The sequence below is a fragment of the Chionomys nivalis genome, chromosome 8 (genome assembly GCF_950005125.1).
Source record: "Chionomys nivalis chromosome 8, mChiNiv1.1, whole genome shotgun sequence".
In the NCBI taxonomy this organism is placed as follows: domain Eukaryota; kingdom Metazoa; phylum Chordata; class Mammalia; order Rodentia; family Cricetidae; genus Chionomys; species Chionomys nivalis.
The window spans coordinates 56,353,723-56,379,999 of record NC_080093.1 but is presented as its reverse complement, the minus strand read 5'-3'; the positions used below and the strand labels follow the sequence as shown (position 1 = coordinate 56,379,999).

General features: G+C 45.5%; 2 protein-coding genes across 4 annotated transcripts in view; one reads left to right on the top strand and one right to left on the bottom strand.

Annotated features, from left to right (window-relative positions):
- Positions 1-12,450, bottom strand: part of Sirt3 (sirtuin 3) — a 21,277-nt gene extending 8,827 nt beyond the window's left edge. Inside the window, exons 1-4 of one of the 2 annotated variants that reach the window (XM_057779122.1) lie at positions 12,319-12,450; positions 2,593-2,784; positions 2,285-2,517; positions 1,055-1,155 (exon numbers count right to left, since the gene is read on the bottom strand). In XM_057779122.1, the coding sequence (XP_057635105.1) occupies positions 1,055-1,155; positions 2,285-2,517; positions 2,593-2,639 (381 nt within the window). In that variant the 5' untranslated portion in view covers positions 2,640-2,784; positions 12,319-12,450. Of the gene's footprint in view, positions 1-1,054; positions 1,156-2,284; positions 2,518-2,592; positions 2,785-11,915; positions 12,002-12,318 lie in introns of those variants that run through there. The other variant, XM_057779123.1, reaches the window with a different exon arrangement.
- Positions 12,124-26,277, top strand: Psmd13 (proteasome 26S subunit, non-ATPase 13). Of its 2 annotated transcripts, XM_057779120.1 has the most exons (14): positions 12,124-12,408; positions 12,619-12,725; positions 14,025-14,103; positions 16,818-16,852; positions 16,938-16,993; positions 17,222-17,265; positions 17,435-17,521; positions 20,245-20,416; positions 21,313-21,392; positions 21,478-21,603; positions 24,023-24,085; positions 25,010-25,090; positions 25,197-25,313; positions 25,820-26,277. In XM_057779120.1, the coding sequence occupies exons 2-14, from the start codon at positions 12,631-12,633 to the stop codon at positions 25,913-25,915; spliced, it is 1,131 nt and encodes a 376-aa protein (XP_057635103.1). In that variant the 5' UTR covers positions 12,124-12,408; positions 12,619-12,630; the 3' UTR covers positions 25,916-26,277. The 2 variants fall into 2 exon arrangements, with proteins under 2 accessions (XP_057635103.1, XP_057635102.1); XM_057779119.1 differs by lacking the exon at positions 12,124-12,408 and having other exon boundaries at positions 12,557-12,725.

The following is a 26,277-nucleotide window of genomic DNA, read 5'->3' as shown; positions in this document are numbered from 1 at the left end:
TCTGGCCTAAAGCTTTGCTGTCTGTCTGCCTCTTCTACTTACCCACATTCTGCTGCTTGTTCTTTTCCTTTTGTTTGCTATATGCTTAACAAACTCACTGCTTGAAACAGAAAGCACAGCGACTGTAGGTGATTCTCTGGACCTTACAGAATAGTACTGCAAATGTGGACCCACACCTGTACACATGCCTATGGAAGACAGAGGTGGAAGCTGAGCACCTTCTTCATCACTCTCCATATGTGTGCCATGTGTGTTTTGAGACAGGTCTCTCTATCTAGTCCTGGCTAGATAATAATGTAGACCAGGCTGGCCTTGAACTCAGAGAGATCTGCCTGCCTCTGCCTCAAGTGCTGGGATTAAAGGCGCGCGCACCACGGCTTGGCTTCACCTTATGTTTTGAGATAGGGTCTCCCCATTTGCAGCTCACTAGTTAGGCTAGTTGGTGGGCCAATGAGCTCCACAGATACACCTGTCTCTACCCACTCAACCCAGGGTTACAGACATGTAGAACTATGAAGCCCAACTTTTACATGGGTGTTGGGAATCCAAACACAGGCCTTTGGGTTTAGCAGAGCTAAGCCAGCTATCAGTTTGTATTAGGAATCTGAGATTCTAGGTGGGCTGCCACACCTGGCCAGCATTTTATCCACCCAGCCATCTCCCTATACTCTCCAGCCTTAGTTCTTTTATATGTATTTTTTTAATTAAAAATAAAGGAGCCAAGCATGGTTTAGCACATCCTTAATCCCAACAGAAGCAGTTGGATCCCTGTGAGTTCCAGGCCAACCTGCTCTAAATAGTGAGACCCTGTCTCAAATAAACAAACAAAAGCCAGGCATGGTGACATATAATTAGTAATCCCACTCTGGAGAGGCAGAGAAAAGTGGATCCATAGGGTTCCCTGGCCAGCCAGCCTAGGCAATGGTGAGTTTCAGACCACTGTGAGTATCCTGCTTCAGAAACAAGCAAATAAACAATCATAAAATACCACTATTATAGATCTTCCACCCCCAAGGGCTGCAGAAGGCAGAAACAATTTCACGAGGTAACTCACCCAGAAGTCCTCCCCCGGGAAGGACCTTCGACAGACTGTGCACGTAGCTGATGCAAAGGTCCCATGAGCTTCAACCAGCTTTGAGGCGGGAATCCCAGACACTGAAATGCAAACCAAAGCTCAGTGTGCAGCCCGTGATGACTATGCAAGCACAAAGCACAGCTTCTGGACTTGACAGGACAAAAACAGCTGTGTGGCTTGACAAGTGATCAGAAAGTGACTTCTCAGTCAGGTGTGGTGGCTCATGCCTGGATCCTGGCTGAGGCTAAAGAACTGAGAGTTCTAAGACAGTCTGTGAGAGGAAATTCAAGGAGGCCAGCATGAGGCCAGCATGGGCAATAGCAGAACCTTCTCAACAACCAAAGCTTTCTCATGAAGTTCATTGCTACTGTTTGGTAACTGCAGTGCTCAAACCCAAAGCCAGGGAATTCCTACCTTCCCCCAAAACCTGTCCTGTCTGGGGGAAAAGGAAGCCTTGGTGGGGCAGCCACTGCTGTCTCTGTGCTTCTGAGCTGTAGATTCTTCCTTAGAAGAATCCTGTCCCTGGAGCAGGGGGCCGCCTTTCTTCAGACCACGGCACCCCCCGTGTCTGAGGAGGTTCACTGACTACTGTCATGGCTGCAGAGTGCACCTTGAGGAAGCACCAGCAAATTCTCCCTTACTGCTGCTGTCACTGGGTGAAGCAGCACCATAACATGTCTGACTGACCAGGATAACACAGAAATCCTGGTGGTTCTTCATATAACACTACCAGAGCTATGCTTCACAAGGCTGTATCTTCCAGGGATATCCAGAGATATTTGACTCTGTTTCTATATGAACATTATGAGGTGAGGGATCTGCTGAAAACAATCGGAGGCTAAAAGAGGACAGAGAACAAGGCCTGGCCATGTGCCAGCAATGGAAACTGAGGGAAAGGACATATGGGTTCCTTAGGAGAGAGGGAGTCAGAGAGGAAAGAAAAAGGGAAGAGAGGAAAGCAGGAGGGGAAAAAAAGAGATAGGTCCACACCAGATTCAAAATAATGTGAACTTTAGTTCCATCCAAAACTCAAACCCCAGAAGGTGTGTGGGAGAACAGGCCTACAGAGAGGGTTCAGTTGTGGCTCAAACACAGAAGTGGCACAGGCATAGCAGCTGCCTGGTAACATCCCAGGGATGACATATAGACACTAGCACTGACAGTCCTCCTTAGGAGCAGGCACAGGCATGCAAGGAGCAAGCGGCTCACCTCTCTCGAGCCCATCGATGTTCTGTGTGTAGAGCCTCAGAAGCAGCTCCTTGTCGTAGAGCAGTCGAAGGAAGTAGTGGGTGACATTAGGCTTATAGTGCCCAGGGTACAGCTCCTTGGCCAGTGTGAAAAACGGCTTGGGATTGTGAAAGAAAAAGTCAAGTTCAAAAATGGCCTCTGGGTATGGGATGTTATACTGCTGCAGGTTGCTGTAGAGGCCACTCCCTGGGGATCTGTAGAGACAGAAGGGGGAGGCTGAGCCCTGCAGAACAGAGTGGGGAATGACATCACAGGGAACTGTGCCATACCTGAAGTCTGGGATGCCACTCGGTGTGCTGATGCCAGCTCCCACCATGACCACGACCCTCCTGCAGGCTCTGGTCCGAAGCAGCTCAGCCACATCCTGCAGAGAGAGCTTTGCCTTCTCACTGCTGCCCCCACATCCGAAGCCCCTGGAGGCTCTCACAGAGAGGGCTATGGGCCTTCTCCCACCTGTAACACTGACGGCAAGAGCACAAAGACAGGCAGCAGGCGGCAATCAGTCCGAGGTCAGCAAGAGCGAGTGCCCTGTGCTCTTTCCACCACCAAAGGTGGACACGCACTTCTCTCGAGTGTCATCCAGATAACCACTTTTCAACATGCATAGCTACCACCAACTAAAGCAGAAATTAAGGTTTATTTAGGGTTTACAGACGCTGCATGCATCAGGGAGCACTGCCACAGCCCCATCATCAGAGGGGTGAGCAGGGGTACTCTGGAAAGGCCACAGCGGGGACAATTCTGCAGGCTGACTGACGAGTTAGAACCTTAGAGTTGGAGTGTTACAGATTTAGAGCTAAACCTGCCTTGGGCTATCTTTAGACCCTTGGGTAGGACATCTAACATCCTTTTGATTATGATGTAAGACCTTTGGAATGTACTGACTTCGAAGACCACGAGCTTCCACTAACCCAGGAGCTACAGATGTCATTAGATAGGATCTGAAGCCTACAGCAAAGATTTACTGCTTGGCTGTAACCCACCTCCCTGATGTCTCCACCAATGTACTCGGTAAATACACAAATTTCTGACTGTCCTATAGTCTATGACTGGAAGCTTATATAACTACTTCTAGATTGAGATTTAACCTGAGTCTGTGATTCCAGCATGGCCTCTCATACTGGGCTCAGGATAAACTATGTCTTATTCCCTTTAAAGCAAGAGCTCTGCTCTGTGTCGACAGTATAGGCACTCAATGTGAGACACCCTCCCCCACCGCCAGGTATGATCCGGTCTCAGCAGTCATCAGGATCAGTGCCAAGTGACAGACTGAGCCTTCTGTGCCCAAATATCTGTCATCTCCTCAGGTAGACATGGGAGAGTCCTCCCTGGAGTCTGGAGTCTGAACCTGCTTTCATTTGACTGATGGCTCACTGATTTATCTGAGCACTCTACTGGGTAGACTCTTGCTGTCGCAGAGAATCTGTGACAAGGCATTCATCAGAATCTTTGTTTCTGAGCATTCATGCTTTTTCTCCCAGAGCTCCTGCCTTTTTAGTTTTCATTCTATTTATTTATTTATTTATTTATTTATTTATTTATTATCTCTGTCTCTTGCTTATTGCAACGTGGCCCCTCTCATTCAGTACTGTCTTCTCTTTTCTCCACCACAGTATCCTCCCTCATTCCTGACTTTACCTCTTTTTTTTTTTTTCCTGTTTGTTTGTGTTTTGAGACAGGGTTCCCTTGACTATCCTGGAACTAGTTCTGGAGACCAGGCTGGCCTGGAACTCACAGAGATTTTCCTGCCTCTGCCTCCCAAGCACTGGGATTAAAGGCCTGTGCCACCATGGGCTGGCACCTCTTCTTTCTTTATCACCCTTTCCTGTCTTATCCAGTAACCCCCAAGAGGAAGAAAGCCCTGTATCAGACCCATTGTGGCAGTGCACCCCTTTAGTCCCAGAGCCTGGGAGACAGAGGAGGGCAGATCCCTGTCATTTCTAGGCCAGCCTGGTCTACACAGTAAGTTTCAAGACAGCCAGGACTGTTATAAAAAGACTCTGTCTCAGAAAGCAAAAAACAAAACCAAAAACATTCTCTATCAAAGGAAAAGATTGTTATAACCTCTGTGGTGTTTTAAATAAGAACAGCCCCCATAGGCTCATACATTTGAATGCTTAGCTACCAGAGTGTGGCACTATTTGAGAAGGATTAGGAGGTGTGGCCTTGTTGGAGGAAGTACACCACTTGGGGTGGACTTTGAATTTTGAAAAGCCCATGCCAGGCCCAATCTCTCTGTTTTGGGGTCAGGATGAAACTCTCAGCTACTTCTGCAACACCATGCTTACCTGCACACTGCCATACTCCCTACCACGATAATGGACTAAGCCTCTGAAACTGTAAGCCAGCCCCAATTAAATGCTTTCCTTTATAAGAGTTGCCATAGTCACACGGTCTCTTCACAGGAATAGAACAGTGGCTAAGACAGCCTCTCTTGGGATAAAGCCTATGTGCCAAGGACAACTGTGGAAAAAGGTGGGTGGAGTTCTTAGACTTACACCACAATACAGAGTCTAGAATCCAGATACAGACCCACATATGGTGATTTAATTTGCAATAATCAAGGTATATAGTGCTTTTTTAATAGGAAAAGGTCTTTTGTGTTGCTGCTGGGGTTTTTTGTTTGTTTGTTTGTTTTTTGTTTTTTGATTTTTTGTTTTTTTGAGACAGGGTTTCTCTGTAGCTTTGGAGCCTGGCCTCGAACTCACAGAGATCCACCTGCCTCTACCTCTCGAGTGCAGGGATTAAAGGAGTGTGCCACCACCACCCAGCTAACTGTTGTTTTATATTTAAATAATCAGATGTTAATATGAGAAAAAAATCACATTTGACACCCTTCTTCATCATATATAAATACTGATTTGAAATAAGCAAACACATTAGCATATCCTGTAATCATGACTACTTAGGAGGCTGAGGCAGGAGGGCCCCTTAAGACCAGGAGTTCAAAGCCATCCTTGGCAATATGGCAAGAGCCCATCTCAAAAGATAATGCATCATAGTGTAGAACAACAAGATCTCAGCCAGGTGGGCGGTGGTGGCGCATGCCTTTAATCCCAGGACTTGGGAGGCAGAGGCAGGGGATCTCTATGAGTTTGAGGCCAGCCTGGTCTACAAGAGCTAGCTCCAGGACAGGCACCAAAGCTACACAGAGAAACCCTGTCTCGAAAAACAAAACAAAACGAAGCAAAAAAAAAAAAATCTCTAAGAAAAATCACAGAGGGTTATATATTTATGACCTTGGGATTGCAAAAAAATTGCCAACTATTTAAGAAAATAAAGTACTCTCCTCTCCCAAAAACAAGATAGAAGGCTGAAGCCTAGAGGAAGAAAATCTGGGTTGGAATTTTTGATTACAGGTCTCCTAACCCCTAGCAGGACCCCCTGAGATTTGCTGAAGAATTTCAGATCATCACTGCCTAATTCAGCTCCTGTCAAGGCAGATGGACAGTTTCATTCGGCTGACTGGAGAAAGCCTCCTTTGAAGACTGTAGAAAGACAGCTGCTGACGCTAAGGATGCTTGTTAACAATGAAGAAATCACTCTGGCTGTAGTGTCGAAGATATTCCCACAGGAAGTGCTAGATATCGTGAAGCTTAAACAACATTTAGAAGCTCAGAGTTTACACTGTTATATAGTCAGGTTAAGAATGAGGCTCCATAGATGACCCCAGAAAGGAAAACTCCATACCATGAGAGCAGCCAAACCTATACAATCAAGCAAGGCCAAGCATCTGGCGAATCAAGACTCTTCCCACACAGTTCTCAAAGGTCCCGAGGGTCACTTCAAATGTCAGAAAATAGTAAGAGAATATGAACTCATTTTTCAAAGGAAGACTATAAGGAAGGCAATGTACAAGTGATGGGCTCCAATGATGCCTCGAGAGGTTCTCATTCAGGAAAAATGTGAATTTAATAATTTCAGCACTTGCCGGGTGGTGGTAGCACACGCCTTTAATCCCAGTACTATGGAGGCTGAGGCAGAAGGATCACTGTGAGTTTGAGGCTAGCCTGGTCTGCAGAGCAAGTTCCAACAGTCTCCAAAGCTACACAGAGAAACCCTGCCTCCCCGCAAAATAGAATCAGCCAGGTATAGTGGAGCATGCCTTTAATCCCAGCATTCAGTAGGTAAAGGAAGGCAGATCTCTACGGGTTCAAGTCTAGCCTGGTATACATGGTGAGTTCTAGGACAGTCAGGGCCATGTAGAGAGACCCTGTCTCAAAAAAAAAAAAAAAAAGTAGGAATCAAAACTTTAAGAAAAATAATTCTTTCACCAAGTTCCACAACCAAAAAATGAGAAATTACTGAGGAAGAAAGGTAGATATCTGTTAGTTCAGCATCAACCTAGCTGACAGGGAATTCCAGGCCAGCCAGGCCTACACAGTAAGACCCTGTCTCAAAAATATATAAAAAAAAAATTGAACATATCTTACATAAATAAGGGAACGCATTAGTGTATTAATGCACTAAGAGCTATTCTAAACTAAATGGGGCATTAATGCAAAATCCCTATCAAGTATTAAAATGTATTTAAGCTCTAAGTAAGGAATAAAGAACAAAAATATAATCACCGAAAAGTTTTGGGTTTGAGGTTCCGAGGGGACCTGGGTAGGAGATTCAATCCAAGAGTTATCAGCACCATGAAAAGACAGCACGAGGGAAGGGCTCTGGGACAATTCTGGCCCCTGAAGCAGAGTGGGGGTACCTTCTTACAGGGTTTAGGGGAGAGGGAGGTTCCATGCCACATGGTCCATGAGGAATCAGTAGTATGTGGCTTGTATTCAGGCTGAGTCTTATTCCCAAGTAACACCATGAAGAAATGTGTGGCTTTGAGGATGTGGGGAATTGGTTTGAGAGGCCCACTCAATGACTATGCATCTACCATACAGGATGTATCATTGGTATTCTCGGATAGACTGGTATCTGGTAGTGTGGGGCCTGTCCACAAATCAGTTATGAGGGCAGACAGACACTGCCACAAACGGGCATGACTTGAGCTACTAGTACATAGCTTGAGTTGTAACAATTTCAGTTTTCTGTTTATATATAAAGAAACAGCAGGATAATTTACCGGAAGGAGAAGAGATAGAGGGGAAGGCTTTTGGGCGGGTACCAGGCACAGTATTCAATTTTTGGCTTCTTTTCATTGGCATCAAGCATATATAAATGATGCAATACCTAGAAATTTAACTGGAAGAAAAGCTGGAGCCCTGGCATCCAGGTAAAAACCAAGTGTGATCCCTGGAGCTCATTGGCCAATCAACCCAGCCAAACTGGTAAGAGACCTTGTCTCAAAAACCAAAGTAGAGGGCTGGAGAGCTGGTTCAGAAGAACACTGGCTGCTCTTCCTGAGGACCCAGTTTCAATTGCCAGGTGCACATGGCAGCTCACAACTGTCTATAACTCCAGCTCCAGAGGATCTGATGCTTCTATCCTTTTCTGGCACTTGTACCCAAGTGAACATACCCACGCATGTACAGACACACACAACCACATATGACTAAAAATAATAAAAATAAATCCTAAAAAAAAAAAAGGTACAAGAGGCTGGAGATGGCCCGGCAGTTAAGAGTATATACTGCTCTTCCAGAAGACCTAGGTTAAATTTCTAGCACCTACATGGTGACTCACAACCATCAGTGATTCCAGTTCCAGGGGCTCCCATGTCCCCTTCTGGCCTTGACAGGCACTGCACGCATATGGTGCTAGGCTGCATAGACATGCAGGCAAGGAAAACACCCATACACATAAAATACATAAACTTTTTAAAACAATAAATAAAAAGGGTATAAAGTGATTGAGAAAGACTTCTTACATTAATCTATGGCCTCCATATACACACATGTACCCACCCACATGAACACATGTGCATGCATACGTGCACACACATATACACACACACACACACACACGAAGAAATATAAACAGCACAGAACCTGCAATCTGGCCTGAAAATGCCCCCACCAAATTCTGCAGCCAAAGAATCACTGGGCACTGCAGTTTCACATGGTCCTGGAAGGTTCCTGAATCTACAGCCTTGACTCAGGGCTCTCTTGATATCTAACCAAGCTGCAATGTCTCCATCACCATGGTAATCTGTCAGGGCCTTCAGCCTCAGGCCACAGAAATTTTTCCTCGCACCTTGAGAACTGGGACACTGGGTCAATTTTCCCGTAAGATGTCCCTAATGCCGGGCGATGGTGGCGCACGCCTTTAATCCTAGCACTCGGGAGGCAGAGGCAGGCGGATCTCTGTGAGTTCGAGACCAGCCTGGTCTACAGAGCTAGTTCCAGGACAGGCTCCAACGCCACAGAGAAGCCCTGTCTCGAAAAACCAAAAAAAAAAAAAAAAAAAAAAAAAAAAAAAAAAAAAAGATGTCCCTAATGACCAGTATAAAGACTTCTGCACACTGGTTAGAGCAGATCAGATTGACCCTCCCCACATAAATGACTAGTCTAAAGTTAACACAGACATAAAACAGACAACTAAGACTATGTCTTTTGCTCACAATACAACCCAGAATAAAGATGCTAACAGTACATCTTCAGCCAGGGCAGCTCAGAACATGTCTCCTAGCAGGAAGATCCCAACAGTCTCTGCTCTCTTGTCAGGTCCTACACTCCTCACAAAACTGCCTTCCCATCCTGCTTCTCTCCCAGCTCTCCTCATGCCATTGCCATTCTAGTGACAGGTTTTGTTGTTATTTGTTTGATTTTTTTGGCTTTTCGAGACAGGGCTTCTCTGTAGCTTTGGAGCCTGTCCTGGAACTAACTCTTGTAGACCAGGCTGACCTCGAACTCACAGAGATCCGCCTGCCTCTGCCTCCCAAGTCCTAGGATTAAAGGCATGCGTCACCACTGCCCGGCTTCTAGTGACAGTTTTAGCCCTTCATTTTAGGCTTATTTGTTTTCATGTCCTAAATCCTGGTGGTTCTAACCTTTCCCCACCCAGCATATTCTGCCTGAGAAGCATAATCTCCACTTCGAAGTGCCATAATCCACAAAGTTTATGCTTGTCTGCTGAATCCCAAGGATAATCACTGGCCCTCCTCTTAAAGGCAACAGTGCTGGCTCCCTCTCCTGTTAGGGTGCCTGTCAGTTCTCCCTTCTATGACCTGCAGTACACAGCTGCCCTATCCACACAGTCAGTGTTCAGTTATTCTGGGACTTGTGTGCCACCAGCAAGCCAGCAGTAATTCTCCATCACCCGGAGCCTCGGCCGACAAAGTTCAAAGCAAGGAGGCCAAAGATGACTGGCGTGTTTTGTTGCTGGTTTGGGCATTGTTTTATTGTTCTGGGGGTGAAGAGGCAAGAGCTTTATCTCAAAATTACATCCCCACCCCTAATTCTTAGTCTGATTTGGAGGAACCTATGTTTATAAACCTCTCACCAGAGAGTACAGGAAATACAGAGGACAACAGCAAGAAAAAACAACAGGAGAAAGGCCACTGCAGAGATGGGCCAATGCTTCTGAAGGTCCTGCTGTATCAGAGGAGGGTATAAAAGCAATTTGCCAAGGTCCCTCTTCTGAGCTAAGTCAGTGAAACCCTCCAAAGGGGGCTCCGGATGAAAACAATGAAGAATTAGAGAAAGAAAGCTCTGGCTCCAAACCATCTCTCACATAGCCCCGAGGACAGCTCACTTATAGTGCGTGCCCTAACACTGTCTGAACTCCTCTTAAATAGAAACCATGTGAGAATACAAAAGGGTTAAGAGAAAAGTTGTGACCACTGCTGAGTGCCTGGCAGCTGCCAGCCATCCACGTCAGGGCACATGAAGGACATTTCTTAGTCACCTGTACAAAAAATGTTTGCAAGTCACTGACAATATCTACTTAATATTTACTTAAGATGTAACTTAAGGTACGTCTACATGATATGGGAAACCCCTGGGATGAAGAGACCCAGAGGCTGGCAGTGAGTGATGTCTGAGACACTGCAAAGAGACAAAAGGATGAAGTCACCTAAGAGTCCCAACATCTAAAATCAAGAGCAGAAGAAATGTTCTGTAAAGGCTCTCCTCCTCACAGACATCCCCAGGGTTCCTGTGTCAAGCTAATGACAGATGATCAGACAGATATCAGAAATGCCTCCAGGAATCTGAGTGTCTTTCCTGATCCCAGCTCCATCCGCAGCATCCAAAGGTCCGCTGCAGAGAAAAAGCTCTGTAGCCATAGCCTGACTGCACACCTCTTTAGTAAAGTCTTCCACACAGCAAGGGGATAGACCATTGTCTACCCAAATATTTATCCATTATTGGGCACTTAGATTTCTTTGCTAACAACTGTCGGCCCTAAAAATTAAGAACTCTAGACTGGGAAGTTTGGAAGGACAGTGCTAGCTTAGCCTGCCAGAGAAGTGCAAGGCCTAAGATTGATCCCCAGCACAAAAAAAAAAAAAAAAATCCAGACATGTCTGTCACATTGGCAAACTGTGTTGTTTGAGCTCACCGAGAAGCTGGTTTTGGAGGCAGGGTTGATAACCCCCATTTCAGACCCATGTTTGTCTCAAAGTCCAAGGTCTGAATGGGCTGGCTCCCCTATCTGTGTGATAGGAAGGAAAGAGAAGAGCAAAACAACCTAGGAGTGAAAGCACTGTGCCTAGGAGAACAGTTAGGTGACCATTTCCAATAAAGGTTCCTGTTGTTTACCCAAGCATGTAAAAGCGCCTGAACTCCAGCTGACTACCAACTTCCTCGGTCGTTTTTGTTGGGTGTAGCAAGTATACAATTTGATATTATCTCTCTGTGCTGCTATTTGTTCCTTTACTGCAAAACCTCACCAAAGGGGTTACTCTGTTCTGCCAGCGACTCTCGGCTGGGAGCTCCACCGGGCTACCTTAAAGGAGCTTCTTCGGTAGATTTCTGTTGGATATTTTTGAATATCAATGTGATGATTTCTCTCTCTAAATAAATTCACCCGTTTGAAACTGAAAATATGCTCGTCATAGATCATTTCCAGAACTATACAAAACATGTTACTGTTTTGCAGACAGTCTGACTGTTAGTGAAATTTTAACCTCACAACCTTTATGGGGGTCAATTGAGACATAAACAACAACTGGATGTGGCGGCATGTGACTGTAATCTCAGCAGCTGGAGGTGGAAACAGGAGGCTGGGGAGTTCAAGGTCATAGTCCTTCACACAGCCAGCTGGGGGTCAGTACGAACTAGGAGACCCAGTCTCAAAACAACACAAGCCATAAACTTTACACAAGGCAGTCTATTGGGAATCCATCCTCAAAACGGGGTGCAAACAAGGTTATTCAACACAACTTATTTGTAATAATTCGAGCTTAGAAACTATTTCGATAAGGAAATAAAAAGCATGCCATACTTTCTGTCACAGAAAGTATGAGACACCCATACAATGAACTTCCACAAAACGACTCAAAGACCGTGCTGCAATGGAAATAGCTACATTAAAAAAAAAAAATCTTTAAAGATTTGAGGGACAGATGAGGCCGATCAGTCGAGCCTTGTGGAAGAGCGCACCTGCCAGGTTCTCAAGACCTCAATTGCTTTCAGCTGCCCGCCCCTAAAACACCTCCGACTGCCTATCTGCGGGATCCGGTGGCTTCCCTGCCGTGGCTCACCTCCGGGGCCCCACAGTCTGAGCGCGGCCAAAGCCAGTCGACCGCTCAGCGCCATGATGCTCAGCAGGGAGACGGCGCCTAGAGGGTCAAGTGTCTTCCGAATCCCCGCCCCAGTGCGCTAAGCCCCGCCCGACACCCTTATCCCCCCCCCCCCCCTCGTTCCAAGTCCCGCCCCCCAGCACCATCATCACCCCGCCTCTCCCGCACACGGAGCCCAGCCCAGATCCCGGCACGGTCACCCGGTCCGGTGCGGGCAGCTTCCCGCGCTATGGGACTCTGACTTATTGGTTGGGAAGCCAAACTCGGAGGCTTCCTCGGTTAACCCTGCGCTCGACCCTCTTGACCGGGAGGGTGATAACTAGTGCTCTCTGAGCGCTGACCGCGGTCAGGAATTTCATCACACCTGGTCCTCGCCAGACTCCATCCCTGTTTGAGGGGACCCACGTCCGAAGGCTTGAGGCCACGTGACCACTCGGTGACCAGCTGTCCCCAGGCAGGTCTACTCTTTAACGCCTCCAGGGGAGGGCCTAATATGCGGGAGAAGTTTGGCCGAAGCCGAGAACGCGGTTACCTTGACGACCGCGACCAGCCGGGCTACTGGGACGCTCCCGGCATGCCCCGCGCGGCGCGGTGCCGGAAGTGAGCGAGCACTTCCGTCCGCCATCCCTGCCGGTTGAGAGTATTTGGTATTTTCTGTTCTCAGGTCTCTGCAATCATGAAGGATGTGCCGGCCTTCTTACAGCAGAGCCAGAGCTCCGGGCCGGGACAGGCCGCCATTTGGCATCGTTTGGAGGAGCTGTACACGAAGAAGTGAGCTCTGAGGGTGGACGGGAGGGAGAGGGCGCTGGGAGCGCCTGAAAGGGGCGACAGCCAAAGAAACATTTGTTGCCAGGGTTCTTGAATCTAGACTCCCTGCTTTCCATAAACGTACTGGCTGTGACAGGCTTTGTCTTCTGTATGGTCTTAACTAAAGGGGCTCGAGCTGGCCTGTGAATGCTAGCTCTTAATTCAGACAAGCAAATAGTTTTGAGGCTAAGGTGCCACCCCGTTTGACACACGGGCCCTGGTAATTTGTACTAAACCGCGGTATGATTGTCTACCGCTTGTAATTTCTTCTTGTTTCTAGAATCGTTGATTCAACCTCCACTGCCCCTGTTTTTTGTTATATTCCCATTGGCCTTTTTGCCAGTGGAGAGATCTTAGTGTTTGCGTTTGATTAGAAACAGGGTGAACTTCAGAACAGTTACAAATTGCTGACATTGATCTAGAGCGTTCCATGAAGAAACAGCTTTCCTGGAGAACCTTTCCACACAAACACTCATGTCCTTTGACGCTGTTCAGCAGTTTTCTACTATTAATGTTTTCAGAGAAATTTTTCAGTGTTTGGTGGGTAACATGTATGTTTCAAAGCACTTTATCTGCACTGTTAAATATTAGCCTTTAGCCATTGCGTGAAATGTGCTGTGTCAGTGTCCTAAAGATGTATATATTGGCATACTTTGATATTGACTTATTTCATCCTTAATCTCATCCTCAGATGAGGAGACTGAAGATCAGCTTTCTATTCCTTCATGAGATATTCAGCTAATAAATAAGAGAGCACGGAGTTCAAAATATAACTGTAGGATTGCAAAGTTCTTCCAGTTGACACTCAAAGTGAGTGCTGACACAGTCTCAAAAGATGTTCTCCAGGGGCTGGAGAGATGACTCAGTGGTTAAGAGCACTGACTGATCTTCCAGAGGTCCTGAGTTCAATTCCCAGCAACCACATGGTGGTTCACAGCCATCTATAATGAGACCTGGTGCCCCCTTCTGGCTTGTGGGCATGCATGGAAGGAATGTTGTACACATAATAAATAAATAAATATTTTTTTTTTTAAAAAAAAAAAAAAGATGTTCTCCATTGTTACCTAAGAAAATCGAGTCTTAGGCTAAGTGACCAAGGGTAACAGAGTTAAGAAATGTACTTGAATTAACTGGCACATGCTTTAACTACTGTACTGGGCAATGGACCCTCAGTCGTGCTTGATGCTTGATGGGACCATCAAAGCTGAAGGTATCTGTTACTTCCTGTTAGTTTATGTGTCTGAAGCGCTTTTTGTTTTTTAGGTTGTGGCATCAACTCACACTTCAGGTGCTTGATTTTGTACAGGACCCGTGCTTTGCCCAAGGAGATGGTCTCATTAAGGTAATGACTTGCCATACTAGATCAGATTATGTTGGGTATACTCAAAGACTTTTTAAAAAATTTTTAGTATGTGTGTATCAGAAAGAAAGAGAGAGAGAGAGAGCACAATATGTGTGTAGATGCCCAAGGAGGCTAGAACTCAAAATGCTCTTAACTATCTCTGGGCTGTCTCTCCCGTGCCTGCTCATCGTTTTCTGTTTGTTTGAGATAGGCTCTGACCAGCGTGGAACTTGCTGTGTAGACCAGGCTGGGATCAAATTCATAGTCAACCACCTTGGCCTTCCAAATGCTGTCATTAAAAAGCGTGTGCTACCATGCCTGGCTCTACTCCTGAACTTTTAAAGAAAAAGGATGGCCTTTGTGATGGTCACAGAAAGCTGCATCTTTTCAGCAGTCACTTTGTGCCACGGACTCTTGTAAGCACTATGCCCTCTGTGACAGCACTGGGACAGTATTTTATCACTGTCTCTTTTTAATGTAATAGCAGACATAGATGAATCACCAGAGGTCATGGCTAATAAATCACCGCATTGAAACAGACTTTCTGGTTTCTAAAAATGTTGACTAGGGCTGGGAACACGGCTCAGTGGGAGTATGTGTTTAATAATATCCACAAGGCCTCTGAGCCTCACATAATACTACCAACAAACAAACAAGCAAGCATAATCGAACCTGCACGGTGGCATACCTGTAATCCCAGCACTTAGAAACTTGAGGCTGGAAGATCAGTTGTTCAAGACTAGCCTGGCTTACACAGAAAGATTAGTAAGGAGAAGGACCATTTAAAGAGCTCCCTCCCCCCCCTTGGGGGCTGGAAAGATGGCTCAGCGGTTAAGAGCATTGCCTGCTCTTCCAAAGGTCCTGAGTTCAATTCCCAGCAACCACATGGTGGCTCACAACCATCTGTAATGAGATCTGGTGCCCTCTTCTGGCCTGCAGGCATACAGGTAGAAAGAATATTATATACATAATAAATAAATAAATAAATTTAAAAAATAAAATAAAGAGCTCCCCTCACTTCCCAGTTCTCCCAGCCCATCCATGCACACTGGTTCCACTTGCCCAGAGATTTCTGTCCTGGGTAGTATAGAAAAGAGAATGTCTTCAGTTGAAGGTGAGAGAGTTGGGGAGGGCCTGCATGATATGCTGTCTCTGTAATAGCGCAATTTTTGAATTTTATCCACAGAAAAAATAGAAATGCACGCTCTTTCCCATGCCTCATCAGATGCGCTGTCAGAATACCCCTGGATTTTCTCACCTGAAGCTTCTTTTCTGAACTCTGTCCTGCTGTCGTCTGCTTTTGAAAGGGGGAGTTAGCTTGGACTCGTAGCTTGAGTTTTTACTCCTGGATACATTATATTGTGCATAATGAAGCTTACCGCTCACTTCCTCATCTCCTGGGGCTTAAGATGTTCTTGGGATTTTTATTTATCAGTTTGACATTTTATCACCTTTAAAAATTTGCAGTCACTTATAAGCCTAAAGATTTTGCTGGGTGTTCTGTCTCTCAGATCATGTGGGGAAATGATAAATCAGACACGTTGCATATTCTATATCATGGTGGTGCATATTTATCCTTTTCTAGTCTTCAGCTGATATACCCCCCCCCCTTTTTCTCTTTGAGGGGTTTTTATGTGTAAGAATGTTTTGCTTTCATGTGTGTATGTGTACTGTGGGCATGATTGGTGCTCTCAGAGGTTAGAGGACATCAGATCCCCTGGAATAGGTGTTAGGTATGGTTATGAACCATCATGTGGGTAGTGAGACCTGAACCCAGGTTCTCTGCAACAGCAGCAAGTGCTCTTAACTGCTGAGCCACTTCTCCCATCCTTTTCTGTGTTTCTTAAACTAAGAATGTTACCGTTCGCTTGTTCTGCCTTTTCCAGTGGTTCAGAAGCATCCTGAACCTCAGCATTTGCCTCTCATGGTGTGTCTGTAGTACTGGCCTAGTGTCTGAGGAGGTGCTTATGTGTGCCGAGTGACTAAGAAATGGTAACACAGGCCTATTGAAGGCCTAGAACCTTCTGAAATCTGAAGGAACTCTATTCTGTTTGATTAGGAATGCTTCACCCTGGTGCAGCTATTGTACTGAGCACCTTGGAAGAACAATTTAGGATTTGATATTTAGGAGATTTTTTAAAGATTTATTTATGTAAATAAGTGCTTTATCTACATGTATGACTTTATGCCAGAGAAAGGCATCAGATCCCACTATAGGTGGTTGTGAGCTACCATGTGGTTGCTGGGAATTGAACTTAGGACCTCTGGATGAGCCCCAGTGCTCTTAACCGCTAAGCCATCTCTCCAACCCCTGGTTTATTTTATTTTATTTTACTTTGTAGCTCTGGGGGACCTGGAACTAGCTCTGTAGATCACGATCACAAAGATCCGCCGCCTCTGCTTCCCAAGTACTAGGATTAAAGTCTTGCGCCACCATCACCTACCTGGCTTGTTATAAGTCTCAAAGCTAGGAGCTCTGGTTTCCTTCAATAATCCATTGGTGATCATTTGTGTGACTCAAATAAGCCCTGAGATGGTTGGTTCTCCTATCATTCAGCAGAGGCTTAGGCAGTGCTTTCTATGTGGCGCGCATTGTGGTTTGCACACTTGCACCTGACAGTCTCAGTGCTGCAGCTCTGACCAGAAGTAGTTTTCAGAGTCTGGTTTCCAGAGTGAAGCTCTCTCTGTACTAATTCTCCATCTTTGGTTTGCAGCTTTACGAAAACTTCATCAGTGAATTTGAACACAGGTAATCCCCTTTTGTCAGTTTTCTACTTTGAAAATGAATACATTAGTGGTTTTTAACACTCAAAAACTGGTGATTTTTATTTCAGGGTAAACCCTTTGTCCCTGGTAGAAATAATTCTTCATGTGGTTAGACAGATGACCGGTAAGCCTCTGTTTGTTTCATAATAGAGAATACCAAATTGGCCAGGGTTAGTGATGCCCACTGAGTTGCCAGTACTGACCGAGCAGTGATGACAGCCTGAGTCACATAGTCCCAGGCCAGCATCGGTGCACTTGAGAGAGAAATGTCACTGTTTTCTTGCCTAAAGATGTCTTAGGTGGTAAAAAGCTGCTGTTGGTAGGTCTGACTTTGTTCATGTTTCTATTCTAGATCCTAATGTGGCTCTTACTTTCCTGGAAAAGACTCGTGAGAAGGTAAATATGAAGTTTGAAAGGCATTTTCTGATATATATGTAATTCGTAATGTATGTCTACTCATGTAGAAGTCACATTCCTGGTCTCAAGTCAGTGCCCAAGGAACAACTCGCTTTACAGTTTCTGAGGTTCCCTTTTTCTTTACTTTCTTTTTTTTAAATCTCTTCAGGTTAAAAGTAGTGATGAAGCAGTGATCTTGTGTAAAACAGCTATCGGAGCTCTGAAACTAAACATCGGGGATCTACAGGCTACAAAGGTGAGAGCACAATAATACGTACCTTCTTCCTCTTTGACCATTACAGGGGGAAAAAGAACCCTCATGTTCTGACCTAGATTTCCCCATTGTTTACTCGTTGCCACCTTTGTTTTATATATTCCACCCCTCTGTTTCGTTGATCGTTTTGTTTGGTTGGTTTTGCTTTTTTGTTCTGTTTTGTTTTCCCATTTAAGGTTAAGTTACTGTGAAGACGTTTCTCCCTGTGGCTGTCCATCTAGTCAGGACTCCTCGTGGTCTCAGTTGTATAAAGCCTGTGGGCTCTCATCATGGCAGGCGATATGTTTCCCTGTTCTCTTTCTTCCTCTTGTGTTGTTGAAGTTTCCTGTCTGTATTTATGCCTTTAAAAAAGAGATTTAGCCAAACGGTAGCGGTAGGGGCACACACCTTTAATCCCAGCATTCAGGAGGCAGAGGCAGATGGATCTCTGAGTTCAAGGCCAGCCTGGTCTACAAGAGCTAGTTTCAGGACAGGCTCCAAACCTTGTCTCAAAAATTCCAGGAGGAAGCCGGGCGGTGGTGGCGCACGCCTTTAATCCCAGCACTTGGGAGACAGAGGCAGGCGGATCTCTGTGAGTTCGAGACCAGCCTGGTCTACAAAGGGAGTTCCAGGACAGGCTCCAAAGCTACAGAGAAACTGTCTCGAAAAACCAAAAAAAAAAAAAAAAAATGCCAGGAGGAAAAAAAAGAGAGAGAGAGATTTATTTTTATCTTATGTGTGTCTGCATGTGTGTCTGTGCATCACGTGCATGCGGTGCCAGTGGAGGCCTGAAGGAGGGCATTGCATCCTCCAGAACTGGAATTATAGCTGCCATGTGGGTACCAGGAACTGACGCTGGGTCCTCTGCAAGAACAGCAAGTACTCTTAATGGCTGTGCCATCTCCTTGATCCCTTTTGTGCTGTTTTTAGTTTTTGTCCAGTTTGTGAGACAGGCATGAATAGAGGTGGCGGTGAGGCTAACATAACTAGCATGGTGGTTGTCCACCATGTTTATCTACAGACTGCGAGTGCAAAAACAAAAGTTTTGCCTTCATTTTGGTAACCATAATGTTAACAAAAATAGTGGAAGTAGTGGTTGAAAGTGTTTGTTTTCATTGGCCTAAGAAGTCCTCCCTTGTTGCTTCCTCGTCCCAGATCACATACATCCTAACTACATTTGCTTGAGGAATTTAATACACATCGAGAGCTATGACACAGTGAGGAGTGCTGTCTGGGGCTGGAAAGATGGCTCAGTGGTTAAGAGCATTGCCTGCTCTTCAAAAGGTTCTGAGTTCAATTCCCAGCAACCACATGGTGGCTCACAACCATCTGTAATGAGGTCTGGTGCCCCCTTCTGGCCTGCAGACATACACACAGACAGAATATTGTATACATAATAAATAAATGAATGAATAAATATTAAAAAAAAAAGTCAAAAGAAAAAAGTTTGTTTTAAAAAAAAAAAAAAGGGGGCTGGAGAGATGGCTCAGCGGTTAAGAGCATTGCCTGCTCTGCCAAGGGTCCTGAGTTCAATTCCCAGCAACCACATGGTGGGTCACAGCCATCTGTAATGAGGTCTGGTGCCCTCTTCTGGCCTTCAGGCATACACACAGAATATTGTATACATAATAAATAAATATTAAAAAAAAAAAAAAAAGGAGTGCTGTCTGGGCATTCTGGGACTTCAGCCAGTCCCCCAGCAGGCCCATCTCACCCGTGTGCATCAGTTACTGTTCTTGTTGCTATGACCACATAACTGATAAGAAACTTATGGGATGGAAGTTTATGCAGGGAAAACTTGGCTGCAGGACCAAGAAGTGATTGGTTACGTTGGTCTGCAGTCAGGAAACAGAGAAAAGCTGATGCTTATCAATTTCTTCATTTTTTTTCAGTCCAAGACCTCTGCTCTTGGAATGGTGCCAACATTTAGGGTGGGTCTTCCTGCCTCATTTACCCCAATCTAGAAAGTCCCTCACAGACATGCTTAGAGGTTGTCTTCTGGGTGATTCTAGATCCTCTCAAGTGGATAAATTAACTGGAGATACATATAAATATCTTGGTCTTCCCTAGCCAGGTTCGTAAGTTGGTATGTGTAGGCCGTTCATTTTTACCCCGTGTGCTATCCCATTGTATACGTGTTTTATAGCATATGTAGCTATTCTCCTGTAAAGGAACTTGAGCCGTTTATTGCATTACGAGTGCTGTTCATGTTAGCATTTCTTACTTGGTCTCCCTGTGCTTGGCCAGTCCCCTGGGTGTGTGTCTGGAGGTGGTAGTGTGAGGTGTTCTACTAAACCTTACAGGCCCCTTTGAAGCTCCCTGTTTCCGGCTTTTGATATTGTCACGCTATTTAGTTCTTCATGACCCAGTGGAGGTCAGGTGCTTTAATTTTGCCTTTTTCAGCTGCTGGTGGTTTGCAGCAACCCCACTCCCAGCTCTGCTTCTCTTAATTGCCTGTTGCTGTCTTTGCTGCTTGTTTACTGCGTCCTTCACATTTTCTTGCTCGTTACCTCATAGGATGTGGAGTTACACAGCCTATAAATGTCTTCTGCCAGTCTACAGATTGCGTTTGTATTTTATTCTGTGTTTTGGATGAACCCAAGTTTTCATTTTTGTAGTCAGTCTAACTAATGTTATCAGTCTTTGCCCTGGTAGCTTAGACTTTTTATTTTGTGTCACTTTAAAGATCTTTTAAGCTGAAAGGCGATTTTACTTCTTGTGTGTAGGAAACCATTGAAGATGTTGAAGAGATGCTCAACAATCTCCCTGGGGTGACATCAGTTCACAGTCGTTTCTATGACCTCTCCAGTAAATACTATCAAACAATCGGAAACCACGCGTCCTACTATAAAGATGCTCTACGGTTTCTGGGCTGTGTCGACATCAAGGATCTGCCAGGTACACAGGGCCCTCACACTTCTCAGCACTCAGGGGTCCATGGCTGAGCATAGCAGCTGTGAGGTGCTGAAGAGGGCTTAGCTCTGTCAGGGGTACATCACTTTTAAAGCAGAAAGCTTTGTGTACATTTTCAGTTTTACATCTTATGTTCTCTGGTGTTGATCCAAATCCATGCAAGCCCATCTTTCCCAGTCTCTTCACTCTTCTGTAGGCCCATCTTAGAAGCTAAGTCAGATCCTATAGGTATTGTAGTGGTGTGCCTCTCCAACCCTCTACAGGGTGGAGGGTATATGGAATCCCTACAGCTGAGAGCTCTAAAAGGAGTATTTCATACTGTGGAAATAAATTACAGAGTCTTTTGGGAATCTGAGAATGGAAGGAAAAGTAACCAGAGAATTTTGGTGAAAATAAAAGGAGAGTGTGTTTGGAAGAAATTTTCAACATTTTCTTGGATGTGCTGTTGGTGGTAAGGAGACTGGCAACTCCTGAACACGCTGACAAAGCTTTGACTGCTATCTCTGAGCAGAAATATATTAGAAAAGCAGCTACTTTAGCCGAGAGACGAGAAAGCAGTCTCATTCCATCTAAAGAGCTGCAGACTGTTCTAACATGAGACCGCTGTGAGGGTAAAGACTCTTACTAACCCAGTACTACAAACTGAACGGTACGGTAGATAGATCGCATATCTCTGTGGAATAGATTTTAAACGAGTGGTATTTCTACAAAGTTCACGTCTACATGGTTCCTAGTATAACCTGAATTCTAGCACTTTTGAAGAGGTAGCTTATATTGAGGTGTGGTACTAGACCAATTCTGATAATGGTTTCTGTACTTTGTTACATGAGTTTTATAAGGCCAAACAGGACTGGGATGTGACTGACTGTGTCATTTTGTAGTGTCAGAGCAACAGGAGAGAGCCTTCACGTTGGGGCTTGCTGGACTTCTTGGAGAGGGAGTTTTTAACTTCGGAGAGCTTGTAAGTTGGCCTAGCACAGATTCCTTAACAGTGTGGGGAAAAGAAAGTCTGACTTTGTGCCAGCTTACTGTCTCTGTCCCCACAGCTCATGCACCCTGTGCTGGAGTCGCTGAGGAGCACTGACCGGCAGTGGCTAATTGACACTCTGTATGCTTTCAACAGTGGTGATGTAGATAGGTTCCAGACCCTGAAGTCTGCCTGGGGCCAGCAGGTAGGTTTCATATGCCCCTTGTTTCCTTCCAACAAGGATTCCGTAAGCCTCTACTCTACACACACCAGATACCCGGGAGGATCTAGGCATAGACAGGACATGGGCAGGCCAGGCTTAATCTTCCAGAAACAAAGCATTAGTCTGGTCACTCATGAGAGGCACAATGTACTCCTCTGTCTGTGGTGGGTAAGGTGCATTATAGGCCTCCCAAGGGAAATGGTGTCTGTGTGATCTTGAATGAGTGAAGAGATGCAGGGGGAACAGGGAAAGACAACTCAGCACAGTTGTTGAAGTGAAAAGTGTGTGTGGCCAGCATGAGCGGCCATAGTGACATAGTGTAGCAGGAACAGACACTGAGTAAAGAAGCCAAGTAGTGATAATTAGCCAAAGCAGTAAGTCAGATTTGTTTTATTTTGTTTATTTTGCTTTTTTTTTTTTTTTTTTGAGACAGGGTTTCTCTGTAGCCCTGGCTTTCCTGGAACTAGAACTAGCTCTTGTAGCTCTTGTAGACCAGGCTGGCCTTGAACTCAGAGATCCGCCTGCCTCTGCCTCCTGAGTGTTGGGATTAAAGGCGTGCGCCACCATCGCCCAGCTTTGCCTTTTTCTTAATCATGTATGTGTGTATAGTGTGCATTCATATGTGTTCATATATGTTCACATATTTGTATAAATGCATGTGGGACACAAAGTTGATATCGGGAGTCTTTCTCAGCCATATTCCACCTTATTCACTTAGATGAGGTGTGGCTAGAATTTTCTTTGGACTGCCAAATAAAGACATGGAGACATTATTATTTATGAATGCTTGGCCTTAGCTTAAGCTTGTCCCACTAGCTCTTTTAAAATAATTTAACCTGTTTCTATTCATCTACACTTTGCCTCAAGGCTTTTTACCTTCCTTCCATTCCATGTGTCCTACTTCTCCTTCTTCTCCTTTGTCTGGCTAGCTGGTCCCTGGTCGGTCTTTCTTTCTTTCTTTCTTTCTTTCTTTCTTTCTTTCTTTCTTTCTTTCTTTCTTTCTTTCTTTCTTTCTTCTGAGCCTAAATTCCTCCTCCTGTTGACTCTCCCTGCCAGGAAGTCCCACCTATATCTCCTCCCTCACTATTGGCCATTCAGCCTTTTCTTAAACCAATTAGGTGCCTTAGGCAGGCAAGGTAAAACAGCAACACATCTTCACATAATTAGACAAATAGTCCACACTTGAGTCTATCACTTGAGCCAGAACTTGCCTATATGGCTAGTCTTGCTAACCAGTTTGTTCTGAAGATCACCTGTCTCTGCCTATTCAGGTTGGAGTTCCAGGTGAGCAGCCATGCCACCTGGTGGCCCACCTGGCATTACTTGAGTTCTGAATATCTGAAGTCCGATCCTCTTGTTCACATGGCAGACGCTCTATTCTCTGAGCCTTCTCTTAGCCTGGCCACGTCTCTCTTTTAAAATGAAATTACTAAAAGTAAATATTTCTAAAACATCAAGTGTGGTAGGAACTAGTTACGTTGTTCTTGTACTTTCCTGAAACTTTGGGCTTTCTCAATAATTCAGTAAAAAACTTGTAAAATGTCTGTGTAATAGAGGAGGGTGTGTAGGAGTGAAGAGACTGAGAAGACAGAAAGCACTGGGTCCAGCGAGACTTGGCTGCAGTGGGTTCACATGTCAGCAAAATGAGCCACCCACAAAGGAAGGTGGAGCCAGCTACTGTGGTTCATGCCTAGAGTCTGCTGAGGTCAGAGGGTCACTTGAGACCTTGAGACTAGGAGTCAGAGACCAGTCAAGACAGACAGACTGGCTTGCTGTAGCAATGTACAAGAAGAAAAAAGATTCAGGGGGATGTCTACAGAAATGTCCCTGCTGGGACTTTCCTTGACAGAGTATGACCTGTTTTCATTTTTTATTCTGAGACACTGTCTCTCCGTATTGTTCTGGTTTGTCTTAAACTCCTAGGATCAAGTAATCCTCCTGCCTCAGCTCTAAAGTGCTGGAACCACAGGTATGCCAGCTGAGCCTTGCTAAAGGATGTGTTCTAGTTCTCACTAGTAAGATTTTCTATTGTGAGTTAACCACTGGCTCTTTAGAGTCAGCACAGGCCACTAGTTTTTAGGTGCTTTCAGCAGACCGTGTTTGCTGACCAACATGCAGTACCACCCAGACCCTTTCAAGACACAAGACCTGTTCTTTGCTGGAGGTGCCTCCACCAAGAGTCTTGAGGTTCCTGTTCGTGGTGTTTGTAACATCAGTGTAAATCCTGTTTCCTACATTTCTGAGTACATGCCCGTGAGTCAGTTTCGTCTTCAGATTCTCTGAGACAAAGGGATTTAGTATCACTAGTGAGCCTCAACTACCCACAATGTAAAATATTTTCTTTTGTTTGACCCATAGTAGAGTTTCAGAACCCATGTTTCTTTCTTTCTGTATTTCCCAGCCTGACTTAGCAGCCAACGAGGCCCAGCTTCTGAGGAAGATCCAGTTGTTGTGCCTTATGGAGGTAAGAAGCACCCAGGGATCCCTGTCCATAGTACTTGACAGGGCTCAGGAGCTCGCTAGGCCTGTGAGCTGGCCTGCTTCTAAGTAGTTTTCTCCTCATGGCCCCGCTCTTAACTTGTGTCTTCCTTTTTGCCTCTGCTCATCTAAGTTTGAATTTGGACCTTAGGGTTTTTTGTTGTCATTGTTGTTTATTCTCTGTGGAGGCGGGGTCAGAGACCAGCTCCCAGCAGTCACTTCTCTCCTGAGTGTCAAGCTGTGGGCTGTCAGGCTTGACAGCAAGCGCCTTTAGCCACTGGATCATCTCCCTGGCCTGTGAGTTTGTCTTAGACAGGCTCCATTAGACAACACTTCATAAGTTGTCCCTTCCCATTGAACCTGAAGCCACTGTCTCTGTGACACACCCTTTCTATCCATGTACTTTTCTGTTTTCTCTGATAGAATGTGAGCGTCTGGAAGGATTGCAGTGTGCATTTCCAGTTTCCTGAAGTGGTCCCTGTACAAGGGACTTGGTGGCCTCGACTACCTGGTCAAGGAATGCACATTTGTTCTTGTCAAACATTCCTTTGCAGTTTGCTTTTTCCTTTAACCGTCTCTGAGCATTTACAACTTGCTTGTAGTAGACACTAGGTTAGGAAAACTTGAGTACTTGCATATGGGGCTAATAAGACGATCTGTATTTTCAGATTTTTTTTTTTTCTTTCTTAAGTCCAGGCTCTCACTATGTTACCCTGACCCCACCTGGAATTTGCTATGTAGACCAGACTGATCTCAGCTTACAGAGATCTACATGTCTCTGCCTTCTGAGTGCTGGGATTAAAGGCATATACAGCCATACCCACAGAACAACTTTCAACTTTTGACCAAAAAAAATCTTTAAAAACAATCTCTGACCACTTTTGCTTAGAAGAATGGTTTTGTTTTTCAGATGACTTTCACACGACCTGCCAACCACAGACAACTCACTTTTGAAGAAATTGCCAAAAGTGCCAAAATCACTGTGAACAAGGTATAGTTCTTGGACTTGGGGTATCAGCAGCAGAGCTGCCCAAGGCAGAAGTCTGGCCTTGGCAAGGACTGCTCCCAGCGTGTCTCATGTGAGTCCCTTTGCTCAGGTGGAGTTGCTGGTGATGAAGGCGCTCTCAGTGGGGCTGGTGAGAGGCAGCATAGACGAGGTGGACAAGCGGGTTCATATGACCTGGGTGCAGCCCCGCGTGCTGGACTTGCAGCAGGTAAGGGGACTGAGCTCCTGCTCATCTTTGTGGACTTGGGTTATCCAGTACTGACTTAGTTTTATGTGAACAGAAGCCATTTAGGAAGAAGACACAAGGTACTGCAGATGGGATTACTGCTGCAGAGACCCAGGTCCTGCGCACCTGGGGTCTGAACCCTGCATTTAGAGGCTTACTCTGACAACAGTGCTGACTGTGCCCGTGAGGCCTTCTAATCCCCAAATTGGTACTCTGATCAGATGTGTTCCTGGTTTGTGACTTAATCCCATATCCTTACTCATATTTTCTGGACATTTGATCCTGTGATTTCCTCCATTCCTTTTCTTTCATGTGAGTTTTTAGAGCGTCCTTGTGATAAGAATTGGCACGATGACCTATCACACACCTCCCCCCTTCAGCTCTATTGCCCTTAGTGTTACCCCGAGAAAGAACTAGGGATTTAGCACTACCACATAGGGCCCGTGCTCCCTTCTAGCCTGACACCCATGTGATTGGTTTGTCTTTAGATCAAGGGGATGAAGGACCGCCTGGAGCTGTGGTGCACTGACGTGAAGAGCATGGAGATGCTGGTGGAACACCAGGCTCAAGACATCCTCACCTAGTGACCCAGTGTCCCGCAGACCCTGCCTCACCTTGCAAGGCATTTCTGTGGCCCCTGAAACCATCAGCAGAGATCTGTATTGGATTGGCATGGAGTTTGGGATCCTGCTCGGAGTCGGAACTGTTCTTGCTATTAAAACAGAGATCTTTCATTGCTGGGGGTTTATTTACTTGGAGAAGGCTCCTGTGTGGGGTGTTTTGTAACCTGCAAGATGTGGGAGGGGGACCCCAGTCCTAGATGATGAGGAAGGGCAGGAATGGGAATGGGGACAGAGTAGTCTCCTCCCAAATCCACTTGAGTGGTCCTTTTCCAGCGTGGTCTGAGAATGCTCCTATAATAAATGCCTTTGCTTTGTTCTGCTGA